Source organism: Glycine max, chromosome 14, assembly GCF_000004515.6.
Source record: "Glycine max cultivar Williams 82 chromosome 14, Glycine_max_v4.0, whole genome shotgun sequence".
Taxonomy (NCBI): domain Eukaryota; kingdom Viridiplantae; phylum Streptophyta; class Magnoliopsida; order Fabales; family Fabaceae; genus Glycine; species Glycine max.
Window position 1 is genome coordinate 8,241,069 of NC_038250.2, and position 20,237 is coordinate 8,261,305.

Genomic DNA, 20,237 nt, shown 5'->3' on the forward strand with positions numbered 1-20,237 from the left:
ATTAAAGTTTAGAATGGGAATATTCTGGATTTGTTGGATGATGATGTTATTGAAGATTCATCTTTGATTGTCAGGGGTCTATAAGAGAGTAGAATATCAAGTGCTCAAGTTCGTGAGGTGATGGAGTTGTAACATAAGGATTGTAATTTGATCACAATCACGACTGACTCCAAACATTGATGTTGTCACCCTTCCTAATTCTCCATCTCATGCTTTCCCTTATCACCACCTGTGAAACAAAAATACTATGCCAAACAAAATTTGGATTATGCCCAAAATTGACATCCAAGAAATCAACATGAGGAAAGCATTTAGCTTAGAACACTTTAGAAATAATAGTATCTTGGTTTGAGATGAGCCTCCAATCTTTCTTCCCTAGCATAGACAAGTTAAAAGAGTGAAGATTTCTAAATTCCATACCTCCAAACTCTTTTTTTTACTGTAAGCCTGTCCCAACTCATCTATTTTATACCTCTTGAATAGTTATTAGAACTCCTCTAAAGTGATTTCATCATCTTTTGAAGATTATCCTTTAGGGTTGAAGGTAAAAGAAAAACACTCATGCAATAAGTAGGAATAGCTTGAGCACAAGAATTGAGAATAATTTCTTTACCCGCCTTAATGAGGTGTTTTCCACTACAATGGTTGATCTGCTTCCACCTTTTGTCCTTTAGAAACCCAAAGACTACTTTTTTCTTCCTTCCAATAATATAGGGAAGACCAAGGTATTTGCCTGATCCAATGCTTTGTGAAACACCCATGTATGAAGATACTTTCCTCCTGATAGAAAATGAGGTGTTATAACTGAAAAAGAACTTGGATTTTTTTACAGTTTATTGCTTGGCCAAAATTTTCACCATAGGAGTCCAAAATAGATTTAAGAGCAATGTGTTCTTTTTCATCTGTCTTACAGAACAAAAAACAATCATCAACAAATAAAAGGTGTAAGAGGGTTGGAGCCCCTCTACACACGTTGATACCATGTAACTCACCACTCTTTTCTGATTTTCTCAAGAGGAAAGAAAGACCCATGGTGCAAATATTGAAAAGAAAAGGTGATAGTGGATCGCCTTGTCTTAGTCCTATCGCTACAAAAATAGGTCCTATAGAATCCCCATTAAAAATAATAGGAAACTCAACAATTTCAAGATAAAGTTTTATCTAGGCTACCAATTTTTACATAACAGTAAAAAAAATCTAGTCACCCCTATCAAAGGTTTTGTTATGTCAATTTTCAAGGTCATCTCACAAGCTTTACCTTGTGTTTTTCATCTCATATGGTGGATCAACCCAAATGCAACCGTGCATATTGTTAGTGATGGAAAGATTTTCTATGAAGGTTGCTTGTTCCTCATAAATGCATTTTGAGAGAAAATGTTTGATTATGTTTGCAAGGGTCTTGGAAAAGATTTTGTAAAGGACATGAATAGGGATATAGGCCTATAATCTTTTATGGATTGTGGGCTTGAGTTTTGGAGAATAAGGACAATGAGTGTTTTGTTGACTTCAAGGGGAAAAGTAACCATTTTCTAGCTAAGTAATGTTGTTGCAAAAATCTTTGGGCCACAAAAATACCAAAATCTTTTGTAAAAAGCAACATTTATCCCATTTGGGCCAAGAGATTTGCCAAAATGCATTTGAAAAAGAGAATTTTTAATTCATTCATAGAAAAAGAGACTAACAAGACAAAATTATCCTCATCAGATATACAAACAATTATATGATCAACATTTAATACATTTTGAGAATTTCCAATAAGAAACAAACCATCAAAGTAATTCTTTGCAATACAGTCAATATCTTTATGTTTATGGAAGACAATGTCATTTTACTACACATGAGTGGTGGTGTTAAGCTTTTTTTCTAGTTGTGGTAGTTGAATGAAAAAACTTCTGAGTTTATGTCTTCTTCATTTAACCAGAAAGTTTGTACTCATTGCTTCTAGTAAGCTTATTCTTGGGCAATGAGGTTTGAGAGTTTGTCCCTAACCTCCTTGTACTTAGCAATAGATGTCTCGTCATGGAATTTTTGAGGAATTCCAATTGTTGCCTGCAATCATCGATGTGATTACGAAATTTTGATCTAATTTTCTTTTCCCACGTGTTCATCTCATTTGTGTCTAAATTAATTATGTCCATGATGTTGTTGGAACTAGAATTAATCCAACCATGTTCTTCAATTTTTCTATTTCGTATTCAAGGAGCCAATAATAATTAGTTGATAACACTTTAATTAGTTATTTTTCCATCTACAATCAATTCTTCAATCGGTCTTTAGTGATCTTTTAATACACTAGTTAGAAAATTAATAATATTTTTTTGTTAACAATCATATTAGGATGACATTAAAAATAACATCAAAAGCATATTAATAATTTTGTTAATATGCCCTTCAAAAAATCTATTTCCCACTTTTAACTCCTTATAATTGGTTAGCACTTGTTATATCAATAGTTGATTGGTTTTCTTTATAATTGATTTTTGCATTGTCACATCTGAAAAATCGATTTTCATAAGCAACAATCAATTTTCATGGTTGGAATTTTGATTTTGTGAGCTTACTGTTAAAGATAACATAATCTTATCATATTATTCCTAATATCATTTCGCTCCACTATTTCTATAGTAAAGCAAGCAAGATGAAAAGACATTCCAGGTTCTTGTATTTCTCTTAAATCAAATAATCCAAACATCTATCATAATTCTTCTCTATTTCTTCTTTACTTATTTTTTACCTCCTTAATTCTCTCTTTTGTGCCATATAGAGCTTAAGGAATAATTACAAGGAGATGTAAATGGATCAAGTTATGCGTGAACTATTCAAACTCAACTAGTTAAATGTTCGGTCAAATTCATTTATTTAATCAAATACTGAAGCTTGAGATTGAACTTAATTATTTAAATGAGTCAAGCTAAAATTTTAAAAATATTTTAATACTTCATTTTTAAGTGAAAAATCTTTTAACAATTTTTTTTTGCAAAGGAGCAGCTAAGCCTCTTTAATAAGATTTATTTAATTGTTTAGGATATATATATATATATATATATATATATATATATATATATATATATATATATATATATATATAAGTTCTAGTTAATTTATGAAAAAAAAACCTGACTTAGTTGGTTAATTTTTTAATAAATTTTTTTCATAAATACTTATCAAAGAGAAAAATATAAAATATGAAATAAGTTTTTCAATGTCAAAATTAACTTATGCAAAAGTTAAAAAATTAACTTTTTGAAAAAACTAATATAAAAAACTTATACAAATTAACTTATGTATAAACTAATTTTAATTGATGAAAGAAAATTAGACTTAAATATATTTTAGACCCTTGATAAAAAAAAATTATTTCATTAAATTATGATATATCAAAAGTTTTATTTTAATTCTCTACTATAAGTTGACTAATGACATAGCACCTTACTAACACATCTTTCCAATATATATCACTTGTTGAGATTATATTAAGTCACCACTTAATTAATAATAAAAACTCAAAACAAAAAAATCATATATTAAGGATTTAATGCAAAAAAAATGTATTAGAAACAAAAAAATTCATCATTTGTCAAGAACATCTGACATATTTAAACCAAAAAGATTATTTTATTTTTTCTCTTACAAGTGTTTATAAAAAAAATTATCCAAACAAAACCTAAAATATAGCAATGTTTCAAAACACCCGGCACACATGAAAACAAGATAAAAGTTAAAATGAAAATCGAAGTAATTTTTTTAAGTTAAACCATTCCAAATATAAAAACAGACACTATTACAACCCCGTGAAACCAAAGATCAAACCTTAAGAGTGAAAGAGACAGTAGCTAGCCAGCTACAACTCGTGTGGTCCACATTCCACAAACGCCAATCCATTCCCAAACAAACTTTTGAGGAAGAAGAACAACAAAAAACCAGTTCAAACTTGAAAACAAGGAATCAGAAATCTCTATTCTTTGTTGTTCTCTGGTGCCCCCCTTGGACTGCTCCCAGCACTGCTGTTGGAGAGTGATCCAAATGCTGTTTTTTGCAACACCCCAGTTGGTGATGACCCTAGTGGAGGACTATTGTCCCACCCATCATCATCATCATCTTTCATGAGGTTGAGAGCTGAAGTGTTGTTCTTGCCACATTGATCACTTGCATTGCTGTTATTGCTAAGGTTCAAAACCTCTCCAAGAGGGCCACCCATTGAACTCTCCCAAGTGATTGGAATCCAATTGGCTTGCCTAGGATTTGCTTCATTGGAGGCACCGCTTCCCACTCCCAACCCCATTTGAATGGGGTCTAACGCCCTCGAAAGCCTAAGTGGCGACAACGTGAGTTTCTCGTTGGAGGGTGAGGAAGTAGTGAATGACATGAAGTCTGAGGAAGATATTGGTATGGAGATTGATAACTGAGTCCTATCTGACTGTATGTTGTCGAGTTCGGGCCAAATGGACGACGAACGATGATGATTATGAGATGGTGGTTTGGGAGAGTCATCAATGAAGTGCCTGAGGGAATGTTGTTGTTGGGACTCAGAATCATCCTTTTGTGAAGAAGAAGAATCAAAGCTTCTTTTCTGTGTAGGGTTAAGCAAGGAATCAGAAGTGACGAGTCCAAACTCATTGTTGTTCCTTGAGGATTCATCATAGGGGTCTTGGTGTTTATGAATCATGAAATTGTTTTTCTCCTTCGGTTTCAGCTCAAGAGTGGGAGGTAGCATGGGAAGGGCAGAGCAATCCTCCATCCTCTCACTCGTGCTGTTATTCTCTTTATTATTCATAAACATCCTGCATGAAAACACAAAATAAAAAGCTCCATTATAAAGAATCAAAAGCAATCTCAACCACTATTGACATTGACCAGTCACTTTCTGTCCAAAAGGATGAAATACTAAAGTCTTTGATTCTGTTCTGTGCAAACTCCTAAAGTCTTAAACCAAGTAAAAAGATAAAACATAAATCTGCATACATTACATAAACCAACCACAAACGAGGAAACTCCTCCTTAAGTCCCCAAGTCCCAACTTTAAACAACTTTCACCTTAGAAAATCCCCCAAGTTGGAAAATATGGTAAAAAGGTACTAAAAGTAAAACTAGGAGCTAAATTAACAATTTTATGAAGCTAAGGATAAGTGACTGACATCAATATTACAAGCAAATTTTAATTTTGCCATAATATATTTTGTAGGACTACACTCCAAAAAAAACCTTGAGTTAAATTTAAATGCAATAAGTTGACTTTTACAATAAGTAAACTGTGAATGAAAATTAAACTCTAAAAATGTTTTTCATTTGTTTTAGTTTTGTGACTGACCTATTGATGGTATTGGCTGGAGAGGAATTAGGTGGAAGAGGGTGGTGCACTTTGTTGTGTGCAAAGGTGTTGTTGCCGGGCACCACGGTTGAGTTTGAGGAAGCATTAAGTGTGTTAGTAGTGGTGGTGGTGGTGGTGAGGGCATGGCCTGATTGGCCTTCCACAGGCTTTCTTGAACGATGGCGTCCTCTGTTCATGTGCCGCTCACAATACTTCTGATCTACTACGGCATCTCTTGAGCATCGCCATTTCTTTCCATCTGTTCTCCTGCACCTCCCTGGCTCAGGGTCCGTGCTGTTCGAGAATCCCAGATGGAAACCTCCCCATCCCACTGCCAGTTGCCACCCCACACACAACACAACAAAACAAACATGTCATCATAACATACAAAGTTACAAACCAACCCCATCTTTGCTTTCTTTTAGTACAGAACTTAAACTTACTTGGTGTTGTTTGGAGTTTCGCCATCCTAATTTGCATAATAAATCTTTTTATTGAAGGTTAACATAGCATGTCAAGGTATAATTTAATTTTAGATTGTTCTTTCTAGCCTATGCTTTTTCATACACATGACCTGCAGATGGTATTCGCTAACTGTTTGGAGTTTATCTAGTTGTTTTTGGTGCTGTTGTCTAATGGTCTTTAATACAAACCCTTTTTTAAGTAAAATATCGAAATAAAAGTCTAATTTTGATTGAAATAAAAAAAAGTATTTAAAGAAAATAGTATAAGTTTTGTCATTCTTTCTTCCCATGTCTTTATAACCATTTAATACATTAAATTAAATTAATCATTTAAATTATACTAAGATAGTAGTACTATTTAAAATTTTCAATTTGGAGATTAATCTTAGTGTACATATATGGCACTAACAACTAGTTCCTTTTCACTAGAGTTATTTCATATTTGTCTATTGTAAAAGAAGAGTTAATTACATACATGAGTTGGATCTGAGGAGTCCAGTTGAGAAGTTGCAGAAGCCAACAGAATCAAGTGCTTTTCTGATGGGTATGAGAAGATGAGTTGGCACAGGCATGTTTGCAGTGATGTATTTGTAGATCAAGGCTTGGTGTTCAAGCTCCATCCACTGTGATGGAGTGAATGGCCCTCTCACACCAGCCAAAGCCCCATGCATGCTTATGCTTCCTGAACTGTAACCTATCCATACACATGTTCCATAAGATAAAGTCAAAAAACCATGCAACACACACAAACACAAAGGCCTAAGCAAGCTTCATAACAAAATTGATAACTTCAAAAACCAACAAAATACATGAAAATTAAAAATAGTAAAGAAAGTCACTCCTTAGTCTAAAAGGAACATAACAGCAAAAAGTGGGGAGCAGAAGGTTCAATCAATGGTTTGGAACGTTTAATGATTTTTCCCTAGTCAACTTTGATATGAAAAGTGAAAAAAGATTTTAGAGAACGAGACTATATATTACAACCAATCAAATTTTGGACCTTTTTTTTATCCCTTGCTCCTGTATAAGTTATCGCTCTTCATATATATTTTCTCCTTTAGTATCTCTAGTTTACTGTGCAATTTTTTTTTTACCAAAATCCATCTTCCTAAAACGGGAAGTAGAAGATTTTATTTTGCATCTTAGGAGGAATTTTTTGTTTTACTTTCTCGTGACATGACTCACAAACAGAGACCACTCATGTATTTTTCCATGAAAAGACCTTCCACCGGTACTGTAGAATCAGACAGTAACAACCCACGTAGTATTTTGGCTCCCCACAACGGATACCATTTTCAAATCCAAATCCAAAAACACCCCTTTAAAAAAAAGGGTACTTAATTAATTAGTAATTAATAAATATTCCCCCATGATAAAATTTATATGTATGTACCTGTATTTCTGCTGTAACTAGACAATTGATGGTAAGAAAAAGGCAATGTGGCATTTGAGGAAGCTGTATCTACCAACAAAGTCTCTGACTTTGGAGAAGAGAAACTCAACATTTGAGATTGGTGATGGCCGTCAGAAAAAAGAGTAGCATTATTAGATCTCAACAAAGAGTTGTTTCTTTGCTGAAAGATCATTGCTTTAGGGGCAGAAGACATGTCATGATCAATTTTGGCCACTTTATAAGTTCCCCACTCATCATCTTCACTTGCTATGGCAGATCTCTCTTGCTTGAGCACACCAGATCCGTACCACTTGTGCTTTGTCTCAGGATCTGAAGCAAGAGAGGAACCAAACACGCAACCACTTTCTGAACCCACCACCCCCTCCAAACCCACTACCCCAAGATCCATAAAAGAGAGAGAGAGAGAGAGAGAACACAAAAAAGCACAGCAAGAACTAGACAATAATGATACTAGGCTTCAACAAGCAAGGGAAATAGTTGTGGTGAGGCATCTCTTTCTGAGAAGTGGAAAACAACAAGAAGAGTACACAAGTTGTTGCTGCTCCCTTTGGAAAAGGAAGGCACATCTACATGTGGGTGGAAGAGAGAGAGAGAGAGCAGAGTGGAAGAGGGGTGAAGTAGAAATATAAGATATGCTTGATACCTAAAAGCTAAGGTGAAACTTGAAACCGGACTGGTTTTGTTTTTTTGGGGAGTTGATGTCTTGGCAAAGATAAAATAATTGGAGAGATAGAGAGAAACTGGTGGGGGAGCAAGAAACTGACCCGACATTGTGTATAAATTATAACTTTTTTAGATACTACATGTATATTTTATAAGAAAAAAAATCTTGTGCATGAGTAACACAATGATTTAACATCTAGATCATGTAGGTGAATTAATTATTTAAGTGTAAATTTGATTTTTGTTGATTATGTAAAATTAAGTAGTAGAATCAAAATAGATTATATTAAATGTATACAAAATATATTTAACCAAAAAAAGTCTTATACCTATTAGATAAAATCATTACTTAGTCAAAAATTTTCTTGCATTACTGATATAATTACATACCTATGACTTAAATTTAAAATTATTATGAATTGTGTAGATCATCAAGCTTAGAAGTGTTCTGATTTAGATAATAATCTTAACTTTGATATACGGCTTGTTAAATTCTTAAGGAAAAAAATGTCACTCATTGTAATTTTACTTAACTTATGAGCTTATGGAGAATTTGTTTTCTATAAAAGATACTTAATGTCTGTACCAAAAATAAAATGTAAGTTACAGATTAACCTAAAATAATCTTTTATCCATTGATCTTTTGACATCTAATGCATTTTAGACTTTTTTACGAAATAAGTAATAACAAATTATTTATCAAAGTAAAATAATTTTAAAATTATTTATATATCATGAGTTGTTTTTGTCACTTAAGATAATAATAGAAAAAACTATCTTGAATAGAGTGTTGTGCTTAATTGACAGGTGTCATGTTGTTGTTTTTTATTTACTTTTTTACCTATGTTATAAATAATCAATGAAAAAATAAGGCGAAAACCCATGACACCTAAAAAAGTGAGTGCAAAATTTCATTTTTAGGTGACAAAAATAATACATGACATATAAATAATTTTAAAACCATTTTATTTTAGTACATAGTTTTTTTATTATTTGTTTCGTGAAAAAGTCATGGATTTTGTATAATAATCTAGTATATGCTAATAAAAAATGTGTATTTCTCTAGTACCATATACCAAATTTGATGACAATAAGTCAATATATTGTGGTATTTATTATTATTATTATGGGATTGTAGTATGGTATGGTATACTGGTTTTGTTTTGAGTCACGGTCTACTCTAAAGTCTACACTAGTCTGTCCTGGGAGAGGGCATTTATGGAAAAACCATGGGATGTAGCTGGATTGAGAAGGATGTGAGTGTCTTTTTATGTAAGAGCAAACTCATGAACGGGTTCGACAACCTTTGTTCCTTTTTCAATGGACTAAAATCCCAAATTCTTCTTTCATAAACTTTGCAAGAGACATATTTAAAAGCTACAATCAAATTTTTAATAGGCGCCACGCGCGTTAGTTGTGTTGTTTAAAAGGAGAAAAAAAGAGAACTTCATGTGAACGTGTTGACGTCTATAAATGTTTTGCGTGCTTAAAAATTAATGTGACTATTACTATTATATAAATGGATGATAGTAATTAATAGTATTAGATAGGAATAGTAATAAAAGAAGAGAGAGAGTAGTAACAACTATAGTTTTAGTTTGCCTTGCAAAGTCCGCTAGCGGTTTAAAGAGACTTGAATTCTCTCTCACTCTTCTTTATGTTAAAAGGCCAAAGCAATGGTGGGTTGCATGAACAAAGATGCATTGCCACGTGACACTCCAAAAATTCTATCTCATCTATGTCTTATTCTCATTTCAATGCTCACTTCTCATTCTCCCCCTTTAGCCCATGTCCATATACGATAGAGATCTCTCGGTCTTTCTAAAATAAAATACTAGTAGTACAATGAATAATAATAAATAGGGGCTGCCCATACCTTTATAGGATGTTAGGATACTTATATAGAGTAGATGTATATCTATCTACCTTCATTGGGCAATGACCTAACTTGAGGGCAAAGGTATACACTTGCGTAGCTAGTGTTCCTATGATTACTATATAATATAATAGATCACGGTTTTGTTCTCCTTTTCAGAAGGAAAAGATACCTATTTCATCTTTATTTCTTTGCACCGTCCTAACTCAAACTAAAATTTGGAATTAGACCGAGGTGACATGATAAATAATCTTATTTTTTAGGTTTATGTTCACACGTATAAAAAATATATATGTTAAAAGATGGATCTCAATATTTAAAGAATTAATCTTTAGCTCTTAACTAAGAATATTGGGTTAAAAAAGAAAAATTGGAATTGGGTTTAAAATTTTAAAGAACACGTAATTAAACATGAAAGGTGTCTAGGGTGGATTTATGACATCAAGCAATCACCCAAAGTACTTAACAATTAATGGATTATTGTTTTGTTTGTTTTTTATTTATTGATATTGATACAAAGTATGCATGTCATAAAAAATATCAAAATTCAAATTCTCAATAATAAACAACTTAATTAAAAGATATAAACTATTATCATTTATGTCAAATGATGTGTTATTATTTACTTTGTTGTAACGCTTGCCCAACGTCATTATTATGAATGAACAAAACGAGCTTATCAAACCAATTGATTTTGCTCAATGGTCATCTAGGTGAGAGAACACTAAATCATATATATTTATGTGTAGCTATTTCCTTCAAAAATAGTGTTGAAGGGAGGAAGTACTAAATAAATTATTGATATATTATTAATTTCTTATTAATTATTTTAATTCACTATTTGATGATATATTATTGATACCCCCTGCTTCGTGTATTATATATTTACAGTAGTAGTGCATGTGATCTATGATGTGGGAGGATTACTGTAACGAAAATCAAAAAGCACATGACCATCATCTTAATAATAACAAAGAGATAAGAATAAAAGAAATAAGGAGCACATGACCTCCAAGGCTATCTTATCATTTTTAATTTCCGAAGCACATGATCCTCCTTCGGAAAATATAGTGTTTTTGTCATCTTGCATTAATTTATCTGGTAGCATCTTGCATTTTTTTTCTTTTTCTTCTGTTTAATAGCAAATGCTACTTCCCAACTCAATTTTAGTCAAATTGACCAAACTCATATTATCACTGCCATAGCATGTATATCTATCTATCTACACAAATAAAATAGACTTGAAGACAAATAATAAATTAAAATTTAATCTCAATTCCAGTTTTATATTTTTATTAAATATTATCATCTCTACTTAACATCTACATTTAAAATAATCATATACAAATTATATGCTATAATGTCATGAATATTACATTTACCCACACGGTTTAATTTGATCATATATTATATTTAGTGAATATAGGATTTGATTTTTTCATAAATATTTAAAATTATTTACTTTTTAAATATATATATATATATATATATATATATATATATATATATATATATCTAATAAAAATATTTAATGTTACCGATGGTAAATTTATCTTACATTATATTAATTATTTTATTTATTAAGTATAATATATGTTTATTAAACATATGACTTTTCATACAAATCTTTAAATACTAAAAATATATTCTTAAATAAATAGTTATTATTTAAAAATAATTCTCGGAAATAATATTCAAATATGCATTACAAATTTATTATTTTTATTATTGTTCAAAGGAGTTAGTTTATAAAACACATTTTAAAATAAAAATTTAATTACCTATTGATATAATATTAATAAATGGATTAATATATAAATATATATATATAGTAGCTTATCTGTTAATATCTATGCTTAATGATTTGACCAAATATTATATTTAATAAATATAGTATTTAATGTTAGTGGAAGTCAATTTCACTTTTAATAGTTTGAAACAGTAATCCTATTTATGAAAAACTTGGTGGTTATAAGGATTAAACATAGTATCTGAATGAGCATGGTGAAGCTCAATTGGTTATTAAGAGGATTTAATTCAATTGATTAATTTATTAAATATGATATGAAAATAATTATAAATTCTATAATAATTTCATCATTCTTGCGAATAAAAAAATGAAATAAAACATGCATTAACGTTATCTAATGGTTGTATGCTTTTATTCCTTGTCTCTCTTTCAACTCTAGGATACAGTCTCTCGATTTAATGATAAACTAGAGTAAGAACAGTGACATCCTTATCTGATCACTGTTTATAGCAAATTCTATTCTATTTCAAACACAAAGCATGGTTTTAGTGACAGAGGGATGGGATGGATAAAAGGTTTTATGGTCCAGTTGTGTGCCCATTGCACTTCTACTTTTGCTCAACGATGCCCAAATAGCAACTTACCCCCCAAAAAGAAACAAAAGGGGTATGGAGTATATATGGACATACATTAAGTCACCCATATGAAGGTATATAAAAACAAGTCTAACATTAGAAATTATGTTCATATGAAGGTTTTCAGTACCAAACACAAAAACTATAATATTGCTATATATCCTTATATGAACTCCGACAAAGTTACTTTTTAACTAATCGCTTAACTAATCACACGCAATTATCTTTCTTTGTCAAAAGTTCATGTCAACTTCTTCGTAACATATAGCTGTTTTACAAAACGATAATCGTTGATTTCCTTCATTATATCTAATACAGGTATTTTTTTAATGTTAAATATCATAGTCCATTCTCCTTTAAAATTATTGTAAAAAAATTATTGTGGGAATCTTCTAGGCATAACTAAACAACAAATCTCTTCCCATGAAAAGATTATTGTAAAAAAATTCTCTTTATCTATCAACAATTTGGGATATACCTTTCCAAAGCTTGAGTGTTCTTAAGTGTTTTAATATACTGATTAAGAAATTAATAATATTTATTTCCTGAACAATGATAGTAGGGATATGAAAAGAAATATAAAATGTTATGATGAAAATAGAAGTCAAGTCAATTTTAAGTTACACAATTCCAAATTTAAAACCAGATTGGTATAACTCCGTTAAACCAAAAGATTTAAAAGACCTTGAAGTGAAAGAAACACGAGCTAGACAGCTACAACTCGCGTGGTCCACATTCCACAAACCCCAATTCATTTCCAAACAAATTTCCAACGAGGAGGAAGAAGAAGAACAAAGGGCAAGTTCAAACTTCAAAACAAGAAATGCGAAATCTCTATTCCATATAAGACTTCGACAAAACTTGTGTTGCTTGCATTAACTTTTTCCTACGTGCGTGCCTGAGTCCCACGAATTAGTCACATAAATTTATTATGGTCATGAAAAATCATGGTCACCACACTTGGACCCCAAAACCTGACCATCATCATCTCCTTAACAAACAACCAAGTCCACACACTCCAACCAACATCGTTCACTTACTGTTGAATACAAACTTTGCCAAAAACGCATGAATAGAAAGAAACAAAGTAAAAGTCAACCAAACCAAAAAACCTACCTACACATCCAAATTATTTAGGCAAGGGTAATTAGCATGAACATGAACACATATTTCCAAACTCTAGCATTACCATATATATTATATATATAAACTTCACTAATAATTGAAGTAAAAAGAACAAAGTCCTTTTCTTCTTCTTCCTCCATCATGGCTTCACCATAGTTCAAGGGCAAGGGCTTCTTCTTGTATGAAGTACTTTACAAGGCATTGCACAAGGTGGCACCTTCTTTGTTGTTTTCTGCCCTTGGACTGCTCCCAGCACTGCTATTGGAAAGTGATCCAAATGCTGATTTTTGAAGCACCCCAGTTGGGGATGACCCTAGTGGAGGATTATTGTCCCACCCATCTTTCATGAGGTTGAGAGCTGAAGTGTTGTTGTTCTTGCCACATTGATCACTTGCATTGCTGTTATTGCTAAGGTTCAATACCTCTCCAAGAGGACCACCCATTGAACTCTCCCAAGTGATTGGAATCCAATTGGCTTGCCTGGTGTTTGCTTCATTGGAGGCACCACTTCCCATTCCCAACTCCATTTGAATGGGGTCTAACTCCCTCGAATGCCCCAATGGTGACAACGTGAGTTTCTCGTTGGAGGGTGAGGAAGTAGTGAATGACATAAAATCTGAGGAAGATATCGGTATGGAGATTGATAACTGAGTCCTGTCTGATTGCATGCTGTCCAGTTCGGGCCAAATAGACGACGAATGATGATGGTGGTGATGATTATGAGACTGTGGTTTGGGAGAGTCATCAATGAAGTGCCTGAGGGAATGTTGTTGTTGGGACTCAGAATCATCCTTTTGTGAAGAAGTAAAGCTTCTTTTCTGTGTAGGGTTAAGCAAGGAATCAGAAGTGACGAGTCCAAACTCATTGCTGTTCCTTGAGTATTCATCAGCTGGGATGTGGTGTTTATGAATCATGAAAGGATTGTTCTCCTTTGGTTTCAGCTCAAGAGTGGGAGGCAGCATGGGAAGAGCAGGGTCCTGCAGCCTCTCACTGGTACTGTTATTCTCTTTGTTGCTTGTAAACATCCTACATGCAAGGAAAAAAAAAAGACATAAAACTACATTCATATGGAATCAAAAAGCAATCTTTAGACATAGATAAAGTAACAGAATTTGAACCATTTTTTTTTTTCTCCCTAACACGAATTTCAACCACTATTAGCATTGACTAGTCACTTTCTGCTCAAAAGGATGAAATACTAGATTCTTTGATTTCTGTTTTGTCCAAACTCATAAAGCCCTGAACCAAGCAAAAAGATATAGCATAAATCTGCATACACTACCTAAACCAACCACAGCGAGGAAACTCCTACTTTAGTCCCCAATTTCCAACTTTAAAAAAACCTTCACTTTAGAAAACATTGATCCCCCAAGTTGGAAAAGCAGTAGACAAAGACTTAATGAATGATAATTTCACAAAACTAGGAACTAAATTAAGAATTTTACAAAGTTAAGTATTAAAGTGATTGATATCAATACTACAAAGTTTCAATATGTGAAAATATTTTATAGAGCTACACTTCAATAAAAAAACTTCAATTTAAGAAAAAACTTTAATTTAATTAAACACATTGACATGATAAAGGTTTTTTACACTGATGTTTAATTTAATCACAAACTGTTATGTATGATAAGTTTGTTGACTTTTATACTAAGAACCTTAAAAGTCATACATTACATGATTTCTGATTATTTGACAGAGTAAACGGCGGTTTATTATATGTTTTAGTTTTGTGTGACTGACCTATTGATGGTGTTGGCCTGAGACGAATGAGGTGGAAGAGGGTGGTGCACATTGTTGTGTGCAAAGGTGGTGGTGGTGGTGGTGTTGCGGGGCACCACGGTAGAGTTGGAGGAAGCATTAGGTGTATTGGTGGTGGTGGTGGTGGTGAGGGCATGGCCTAATTGGCCTTCCACAGGCTTTCTTGAACGATGGCGTCCTCTATTCATGTGCCGCTCGCAATACTTTTGATCCACTACGGCATCTCTCGAGCATCGCCATTTTTTTCCATCTGTTCTCCTACACCTGCCTGGCTCAGGGTCTGTGTTGTTCGAGAATCCCAGATGGAAACCTCCCCATCCCACTGCCACACACAAAACAACAATACATCATCATCCCACAACATACAAAACAACGCTTTTTTTTTTTTACAGTACAGTAGTTTTTTGCTACTTAGAAGTTTACACATTCAATTGGATGACAACACCAACATCTAACTGATCTAAGTAGCAAAAAACTACTGTACTGTCAAGGGCCACAATGTGTCCATGATTTCAGCCAATTACGATGACCTATTTGTAGTCGAGTTTTATTAACTTCTCGTAAATTTTTAAAAAACTCGACTACATGTTATATAGAAGTTGGCTGTGACCATAGACACCTGGTGATTTTAGATCATACAATAACTTTATTATGCAAGTTATCAAAGGTAAAACTCTATTTTTCATTGGAAAAACAGAACCAAAGACACTTAGAATAAGTTTTGTCCATCTTTTATCCCACATCTTTATAACCATTAATACATTGAATTAAATTAGTCCTTCAAATTATATCAAAATAGTACTTTTTAAAATTTTAAATTTGGAGATTAATTTTAGTGTGCTGAAACCATTGAAAGGTTAGAGTTTTTAGAAAGAAAAAAAAATGTATGTAACGTCATGGTTCTTTTAACTGTCCGCTGACTGTAATGGGACTGCAATTGGAATCACATCGATTCCATTTGTCGAGATATCAACAAACATGATCAAACCATAACGCGATAGCGACCAATATTTAAAACCTTGGTCACAGGGTTTTTTTATTGGGTGAAAGAAGAGTTGATTACATACATGCGTTGGGCCTTAGGAGTCCAGTTGAAAAGTTGCAGAAGCCCAAAGAATCAAGTGCTTTTCTAATGGGTATGAGATGGGTTGGCACAGGCACGTTTGAAGTGATGTATTTGTAGATCAAGGCTTGGTGTTCAAGCTCCATCCACTGTGACGGAGTGAATGGCCCTCTCACACCAGCCAAAGCCCCATGCATGCTTATGCTTCCTGAACTGTAACCTATCCATATACATGTTCCATAAGATAAAGTCAAAAAACCATGCAACACAAAGGCCTAAAACCAGCTTCATGACAATTTAAAAACAACAAAAATATACATAAAATAAAAAAGCAAAAAGAAGGGTGGCAGATGTTCAATCAATGGCCGTAAAAGGTTTCCCCCCCCCCCCCCCCTGATTTCATGAAACAGCAGTCAAGTCAACTCTGATAAGAAAAGTGGAACAGAGATTTTAGAGAAAGAGACCATACTAACCAATAAAAAATTTGGAACATTTTTTTTCATGTAACAGCTCTTCATATATTTTTCTCATTTGGTATACTCTAGTTTACTGTGCAATTTTTTTTTATCAAAATCCCTCTTCCTAAAAGGGGAAGAAGAAGGGAAGATTTTTTACATTTTAGGAAGAATTTTTTGGCTTTGCGTTGCTTTCCCGTGACATGACTCACAAACAGAGACTACTCATGTATTTTATTTCCACGAAAAGACCTTCCACCGGCACTGTAGAATCAGACAGTAACAACCCACATAATATTTTGGCTCCCCACAATGGATACCATAAATATTCCAAATCCAAATAAAAAAAACACCCCTTTAAAATAAAAAATAAAAAAACAGTGCTTGATTAATAATTTACAATTAAAAATTACTATTCCAACCTCAACATATGCATGTACCTGCATTTCTGGTGTTGCTAGACAATTGGTGGTAAGAAAAAGGCAATGTGGCATTTGAGGAAGCCTTATCTACCAACAAAGACTCTGACTTTGGAGAAGAGAAGCTCAACATTTGTGATTGGTGATGATGGCCATCAGAGAAAAGGGTAGCATTAGATCTCAACAAAGAGTTGTTTCTTTGCTGAAAGAGCATTGCTTTGGAGGCAGAAGACATGTCATGATCAGTTTTGGCCACTTTAGAAGTTCTCCACTCATCATCTTCACTTGCTATGGCAGATCTCTCTTGCTTGAGCACACCAGATCCGTACCATTTGTGCTTTGTCTCAGGATCTGAAGCAAGAGAGGAACCAAACACACAACAACTTTCTGAACCCACCACCCCCTCCAAACCCACCACCCCAAGATCCATAAAAAAAAAAGAGAGAGAGAGAGAGACAACAAAAAAAAACACAGTGAAAACTAGACAATGATGATACTTGGCATCAAGAAGAAGAAGAAGTGATGGGGCATCTCTTCCTGAGAGGTGGACAAGAAGAAGAAGAGTACACAAGTTGGAAAAGGAAGGCACATCTCATGTGGGTGAAGGAAGGAGAGAGAGTAGAAATAGAAGATATGCTTGACACCTTAAAGCTAAGCTGAAACTGGAAACCGGCCTGGTTTTGTTTTTTCTTTTGGGGAGTTGATGTCTTGGCAAAAGATAAAATAATTGGAGAGATAAAGAGAAACTGGTAGGGGTGCAAGAAACTGACTCTTCATGGTTTATAAATTACTATTTTCTTTTCTACACATCCCCTCACCTCATATATGTTTTATGATAAATATATTTTTATATAGTAATATAAGATAAGATATTATTAGAAAATTTATAATAATTAACGTTTTCTATTTAACCATAGATTCTTTTATTTTTCAATAAAAAATAATTTTATGTAACTTATTTAAAATTATTAAATGAATTTTTTTTTTCATTATTTAATTTAATTATATATTTATGATTTAAATTTAAAATTATTATCAAGAACATGAATCAACAATTTAAGTTATTTCAATTTAATCAATAATTTGAACTTCAGCTTAGTTTTACTAAATATTTAAAAAGAAAATTTTGTTACTATTTAACTCAAAAAGGATTGTTTGTCATAATATATATATATACATATATATATATGATCTTTAAAACAAATTCAAAACTACTAATTATAAATTAAAGCAATGTTGTACTAATTAATCCAGATGTTGGATTTCATCTAGGACATACTAATAAAATATAGTGTATTTCTTTAGTACCATATACCAAATTTGATTACAAGAATTTAATATATCGTGATATTTATTATATTATTATTATGGGATATATTTATTTTTATTATTATAGTATCGTATACTTGTTTTGTTTTGAGTCACAGTCTACTCTACTCTAGTCTGTCCTGGGAAAGGGCATTTATGGAAAGCTACACATGGAACCATGGGATGTAGCTGGACTGAGAAGGATGTGAGTGTCTTTTTATGTACAGAGCAACTCATGAACAGGTTAGACAACCTTTGTTCTTTATCAACATCGACTAATTCCCAAATTCTTCTTTCATAAACATTGTAGTAGCCAGTAGACACATTAAAAAGCTACAATTTCATTTTTAATAGTCACGCACTTAAGTTGTGTTGTTTAAAAAAAAAAAAGAGAGAGAGAGAGGGAGAGAACATCATGTGTTGACGTCTAAAAATGTTTTGAGTACTTAAAAACTAACGGAACTAAAAATTCTACGTCATCTGTCTTATTCCCGTTTCAATGCTCACTTCTCAGTCTCCTCCTTTAGCCCATGTCCATTACTATAGAGATTTTTCGTTCTTTTTAAAATAAAATACAAGAACAATTAATAATATATAGAGGCACCCCATACCTTTATAGGATGTATTAGGATTCATATGAAGAGTATATCTCTTTCTTTGCCTTGCCCTTCATTGGGCAATGACATAACTTGAGGGCAAAGGTATACCACTCGCGTAGCTAGTGTTCCTATGATTACTATTAATTAACTATAATATAATAGACGATGGTTTTGTTCTCCTTCTCGGGAGAGTAAAAATACCTATTTAATCTTTATTCCTTCACACTATCCTAACTCAAATCTTAATTGTGGAATTGGGTTTAATTTTTCTTATGAACATGTTATTAAATTTGTCGTATGGTTTCTTTAAATATGAACATTATTTAAGGGCTTAAATATGTTTTTTTTTTGTCTTTGAAAATTTACAAATGTTATATTTGATCTCTAATTTTAGTTTCTTTTGGCCTCTGAAAGAAAAGTGTATTTCATTTTTGTCATTTTGTTAGCTCTGTTAAGTGTTCCCAAAATATTTTTGGATTTTCTTTATCATAACCAGCGTTGTGTTTTTCATCATATGATGATATTTCAAGTTAGTAAAATCAAAATAACAACAAGGACCAAATACACTATAAAAAAATTTAAGATCAAAAGTCAAGAAAAAAAATTATTAGAGACTCAAATGCAAGATTCATAAATTTTCATGAATAAAAATATAATTAAGTCTTATTTAAAAAATTTTGTATCCTCTTTCTTGTTATTGAATAACTATGTATAATTACTTTTTCAAAAAAAAAAATTATAGATGCGTTGATCATTTAGTATGAGGCCGTTGCATATTAACTAATGTTTCAAATTTAAAATTTAAATATCTATTTAGCTTAAATATTTAGATGAAATTTTTTTTTATTTATAATAATTCTATCTATTTGGAACAAAAAAATATCTTATTATTTAATACACATGCTGACTGTCAAACAATTTTTTTTACTAAGCTAAGAAAAATTATACAAAAGAATGAGTTGTCTAACAACATGGATTGTGTTGGATTTGTTTTCTTAGTCAAAGATATAGGGTCTTCAAACTTATTAGGTCAGAAACTAATTTTATTTATCAGATATGATTATTATTAGTTCAAATTTTTTTAAAATATAATAAAAATTAAACATAAATTATTTCACTAAATAAATTATTCTTTCATATATAAACTCAATAAACTTTATATTATCATGTGAATCCTATAGTTTGATTATGATGGTTTTAACGTATCCCTCGACTTCTCGTTTAACAAAGTAAATAACAGCTTCCAATAATATTTAACACAGTCGTCCAACGTGCCCATCCTATTAAAGGGCTACAATTTGTCTGTCCTAAGGCACTCACAACATCATTATTACGAATGAACAAGACGAGTTGGTCAAGACAATTGGTTTTGCTCAATGGTCAAATGAAACGGGTGA

General features: G+C 32.3%; 2 protein-coding genes across 2 annotated transcripts; both read right to left on the bottom strand.

Moving 5' to 3' along the window:
- Positions 1-3,718: 3,718 nt before the first annotated feature.
- GRF22 (growth-regulating factor) lies at positions 3,719-7,923 on the bottom strand. Its single transcript, XM_006595936.4, has 4 exons — positions 7,166-7,923; positions 6,248-6,466; positions 5,309-5,639; positions 3,719-4,781 (listed from the first exon to the last, which is right to left on the bottom strand). The coding sequence occupies exons 1-4, from the start codon at positions 7,572-7,574 to the stop codon at positions 3,956-3,958; spliced, it is 1,785 nt and encodes a 594-aa protein (XP_006595999.1). The 5' UTR covers positions 7,575-7,923; the 3' UTR covers positions 3,719-3,955.
- Positions 7,924-13,022: 5,099 nt separating this feature from the next.
- On the bottom strand, positions 13,023-17,684 carry GRF21 (growth-regulating factor). The gene is made up of 4 exons (XM_014773155.3): positions 16,955-17,684; positions 16,064-16,279; positions 14,979-15,318; positions 13,023-14,261 (listed from the first exon to the last, which is right to left on the bottom strand). The coding sequence occupies exons 1-4, from the start codon at positions 17,361-17,363 to the stop codon at positions 13,427-13,429; spliced, it is 1,800 nt and encodes a 599-aa protein (XP_014628641.1). The 5' UTR covers positions 17,364-17,684; the 3' UTR covers positions 13,023-13,426.
- Positions 17,685-20,237: the final 2,553 nt, after the last annotated feature.